This window comes from Oncorhynchus nerka, unplaced genomic scaffold (genome assembly GCF_034236695.1).
Source record: "Oncorhynchus nerka isolate Pitt River unplaced genomic scaffold, Oner_Uvic_2.0 unplaced_scaffold_5585, whole genome shotgun sequence".
NCBI lineage: Eukaryota > Metazoa > Chordata > Actinopteri > Salmoniformes > Salmonidae > Oncorhynchus > Oncorhynchus nerka.
Window position 1 is genome coordinate 1 of NW_027035728.1, and position 5,000 is coordinate 5,000.

At 46.9% G+C, this 5,000-nt stretch overlaps 1 protein-coding gene across 1 annotated transcript in view; it reads left to right on the forward strand.

Moving 5' to 3' along the window:
• The first annotated feature begins 3,654 nt into the window (after nt 1-3,654).
• Nucleotides 3,655-5,000, forward strand: part of LOC135566353 (uncharacterized) — a 6,270-nt gene continuing 4,924 nt past the window's right edge. Inside the window, exons 1-2 of the mRNA XM_065014097.1 lie at nt 3,655-3,756; nt 3,909-4,002. Coding sequence (XP_064870169.1) covers nt 3,685-3,756; nt 3,909-4,002 — 166 coding nt within the window. The 5' untranslated portion in view covers nt 3,655-3,684. The remainder of the gene's footprint in view (nt 3,757-3,908; nt 4,003-5,000) is intronic.

Sequence of the window (5,000 nt, forward strand, 5' to 3'; positions counted from 1 at the left end):
CGTACCAAGTAATTAGGCGTCACTCTAAAGCGGGAAAGGTGGAATAAACGAGTCAGGAAAAAGGTTTTCTGATTGAACACGGTTCTCTATTGAGAGTATTTGGTCAACAAAAACATTCAAACATGAAAAATCTTCCAAGGAAAAACACACATCTTCTTCTCCAGATGAAACAAGAACACAGGATAATCTTTAAACTACAACAAACATAAATCACGGTTTTGTCACCGTCTTAGTGGTTCTTTCAGCACAGCTTCTCTCTCTCGGTGGCCATCTTCCAGAGATAGTTTCCCCTCCACTCTTCTGGTTCCATTCTCTCTTTTATAGGGGAAGGAGAGTATCTCATTAGTACCGTCAGCTGTGCTTAATTGACTCTGGTTACCTTGTCTCCCAGGCTCTGTTGGGCAACTATCCATGAGCCCAGCCTGCCCTCTAGTGGTCCGTCCACATATGGAATCATGTAGTAACCAAAAAAGTGCCTTGATGACAGTTTTGCACACTCTTGGCATTCTCTCAACCAGCTTCATGAGGTAGTAACCTGCAGTTCAATTTTTTTTTAACCTTTATTTGACTTGGCAAGTCAGTTAAAGAACAAATTCTTATTTTCAATGACGGCCTAAGAACAGTGGGTTAACTGCCTTGTTCAGTGGCAAAATGACAGATTTGTACCTTGTCAGCTTGGGGATTTGAACTTGCAACCTTCCGGTTACTATTCCAACGCCCTAACCACTAGGCTACCCTGCCTCCCCTAACAGGTGTACCTTCTTAAAAGTTAATTTGTGGTATTTCTTTCCTTCTTAATGCATTTCAGTCAATCAGTTGTGTTGTGACAAGGTAGGGTTGGTGTACAGAAGATAGCCCTATTTGGCAAAAGACCAAGTCCATATTATGGCAAGAACAGCTCAAATAAGCAAAGAGAAACGACAGTCCATCATTACTTTAAGACATGAAGTCAGTCAATTGGGAAAATTTCAAGAACTTTGAAAGTTTCTTCAAGCGCTATGATGAAACTGGCTCTCATGAGGACCGCCACAGGGAATGGAAGACCCAGAGTTACCTCTGCTACAGAGGATGAGTTCATTAGAGTTACCAGCCTCAGATTGGAAAGGAAGACCCAGAGTTACCTCTGCTTCAGAGGATAAGTTCATTAGAGTTAACTGTCTCTCATGAGGACCGCCACAGGAAAGGAAGACCCAGAGTTACCTCTGCTACAGGAAGACCCAGAGTTACCTCTGCTACAGGAAGACCCAGAGTTACCTCTGCTACAGAGGATGAGTTCATTAGAGTTAACTGGCTCTCATGAGGACCTCCACAGGAAAGGAAGACCCAGAGTTACCTCTGCTACAGAGGATAAGTTCATTAGAGTTAACTGGCTCTCAAGAGGACCACCACAGGAAAGGAAGACCCAGTTACCTCTGCTACAGAGGATGAGTTCATTAGAGTTACCATCCTCAGATTGCAGCCCAAATAAATGCTTCACAGAGTTCAAGTAATAGACACATCTCAACATCAACTGTTCAGAGGAGACTGTGTGAACCAGGCCTTCGTGGTTGCATTGCTGCAAAGAAACCACTACTGCCACTACATCAACTGTTCAAAGGAGACTGTGTGAACCAGGCCTTCATGGTTGAATTGCTGCAAAGAAACCACTACTAAAGGACACCAATAATAAGAAGAGACTTGCTTGGGCCAAGAAACACGAGCAATGGACAATAGACCAGTGGAAGTCTGTTCTTTGGTCTGAGATTTTATTTCAAATTTGAGATTTTTTTTCAAACTGCCATGTCTTTGTGAGACACAGAGTAGGTGATTGGATGATCTCCGCATGTGTGGTTCCCACCGTGAAGCATGGAGGAGGAGGTGTGATGGTGTGGGGGTGCTTTGCTGGTTACACTGTCTGTGATTTATTTAGAATTCAAGGCACACTTAACCAGCATGCCTACCACAGCATTCTGCAGCGATACGCCCATCTGGTTTATGTTTAGTGGGACTATCATTTGTTTTTCAGCAGGACAATGACCCAACACACCTCCAGGCTGTGTAAGGGCTATTTGACCAAGGAGAGAGATGGAGTGCTGCATCAGGTGCCCTGGCCTCCACAATCACCCAACCTCAACCCAAATTAGATTGTTTGGGTTAAATTGGACCGCAGAGTGAAGGAAAAGCAGCCAACAAGTGCTCAGCATATGTGGGAACTCCATCAAGACTGTTGGAAAAGCATTCCTGGTGAAGCTGGTTAAGAGAATGCCAAGAGTGTGAAAAGCTGTCATCAAGGCAAATGATGTCTACTTTGAATAATCTAAAATATATTTTTATTTGTTTATTTTATGGTTTTGATGTCTTCACTATTATTCTAAAATGTAGAAAATAGTAAAAAATAAAGAAAAACCCAAACTTGTCAAAACTTTTGACTGGTACTGTGGATGTGTGGGACATAGATCTGACAGATATAGATGTGTGGGACATAGATCTGACAGATATAGATGTGTGGGACATGGATCTGACAGATATAGATGTGTGGGACATAGATCTGACAGATATAGATGTGTGGGACATAGATCTGATAGATATAGATGTGTGGGACATGGATCTGACAGATATAGATGTGTGGGACATAGATCTGACAGATATAGATGTGTGGGACATGGATCTGACAGATATAGATGTGTGGGACATAGATCTGACAGATATAGATGTGTGGGACATAGATCTGATAGATATAGATGTGTGGGACATAGATCTGACAGATATAGATGTGTGGGACATAGATCTGACAGATATAGATGTGTGGGACATAGATCTGACAGATATAGATGTGTGGGACATAGATCTGATAGATATAGATGTGTGGGACATGGATCTGACATATATAGATGTGTGGGACATAGATCTGACAGATATAGATGTGTGGGACATAGATCTGATAGATATAGATGTGTGGGACATAGATCTGACAGATATAGATGTGTGGGACATAGATCTGACAGATATAGATGTGTGGGACATAGATCTGATAGATATAGATGTGTGGGACATAGATCCAACCAATATAGATGTGTGGGACATAGATCTGACAGATATAGATGTGGGGGACATAGATCTGACAGATATAGATGTGTGGGACATGGATCTGACAGATATAGATGTGTGGGACATGGATCTGACAGATATAGATTTGTGGGACATAGATCTGACAGATATAGATGTGTGGGACATGGATCTGACAGATATAGATGTGTGGGACATAGATCTGACAGATATAGATGTGTGGGACATAGATCTGACAGATATAGATGTGTGGGACATAGATCTGACAGATATAGATGTGTGGGACATAGATCTGACAGATATAGATGTGTGGGACATAGATCTGATAGATATAGATGTGTGGGACATAGATCCAACCAATATAGATGTGTGGGACATAGATCTGATAGATATAGATGTGTGGGACATAGATCTGACAGATATAGATGTGTGGGACATAGATCTGACAGATGTAGATGTGTGGGACATAGATCTGACAGATATAGATGTGTGGGACATAGATCTGACAGATATAGATGTGTGGGACATAGATATGACATGTGGGATATAGATGTGTGGGACATAGATCTGATAGATATAGATGTGTGGGACATAGATCTGACATGTGGGATATAGATGTGTGGGACATAGAGCTGACAGATGTGCTCTCTCTCCTCTCAGGCCAGTAGACAGCAGGGGGTACAGGAGGGGAACATAGAGGCTGACGCACAGGTAAGTGTGTGTGTGTGTGTGTGTGTGTGTGTGTGTGTGTGTGTGTGTGTGTGTGTGTGTGTGTGTGTGTGTGTGTGTGTGTGTGTGTGTGTGAGAGAGAGAGAAATCACATGTGTATCTCTGAAATATGTGATAGTAGTGTGTGTGTGCAGACTTTGTTCTCTGCAGGAGAGAAGAAGTTTGGGACCGATGAAGAACAGTTCATCACCATCCTGGGGAACAGGAGCACTGAACACCTGAGGAGAGGTGGGTGGGGGGTGGGGGGGGTGGGGGTGAACACCTGAGGAGAGTTGGGGGGGTGAACACCTGAGGAGAGTTGGGGGGTGAACACCTGAGGAGAGTTGGGGGGGGTGAACACCTGAGGAGAGGTGGGGGGTGAACACCTGAGGAGAGGTGGGGGGGGTGAACACCTGAGGAGAGGGGGGTGAACACCTGAGGAGAGGTGGGGGGTGAACACCTGAGGAGAGGGGGGGTGAACACCTGAGGAGAGGGGGGTGAACACCTGAGGAGAGGTGGGGGGGGGTGAACACCTGAGGAGAGAGGAGACCTGAGGAGGGGTGAACACCTGAGGAGAGGGGGGTGAACACCTGAGGAGAGTGTGGGGGGTGAACACCTGAGGAGAGGGGGGGAACACCTGAGGGGGGGGTGAACACCTGAGGAGAGGGGGGGTGAACACCTGAGGAGAGGGGGGGGGGGGGGTGAACACCTGAGGAGAGGTGGGGGGTGAACACCTGAGGAGAGGTGGGGGGTGAACACCTGAGGAGAGGTGGGGGGTGAGGAGGGGGTGAACACCTGAGGAGAGGTGGGGGGGGGGGGGGTGAACACCTGAGGAGAGGTGGGGGGGTTGAACACCTGAGGAGAGGTGGGGGGTTGAACACCTGAGGAGAGGTGGGGGGTGAACACCTGAGGAGAGGTGGGGGGGGTGAACACCTGAGGAGAGGTGGGGGGTGAACACCTGAGGAGAGGTGGGGGGTGAACACCTGAGGAGAGGTGGGGGGGTTAACACCTGAGGAGAGGGGGGGGGGGTTGAACACCTGAGGAGAGGTGGGGGGGGTTGAACACCTGAGGAGAGGTTGGGGTGAACACCTGAGGAGAGTTGGGGGGGTGAACACCTGAGGAGAGTTGGGGGGGTGAACACCTGAGGAGAGTTGGGGGGGGTGAACACCTGAGGAGAGTTGGGGGGGTGAACACCTGAGGAGAGTTGGGGGAGGTGAACACCTGAGGAGAGTTGGGGGAGGTGAACA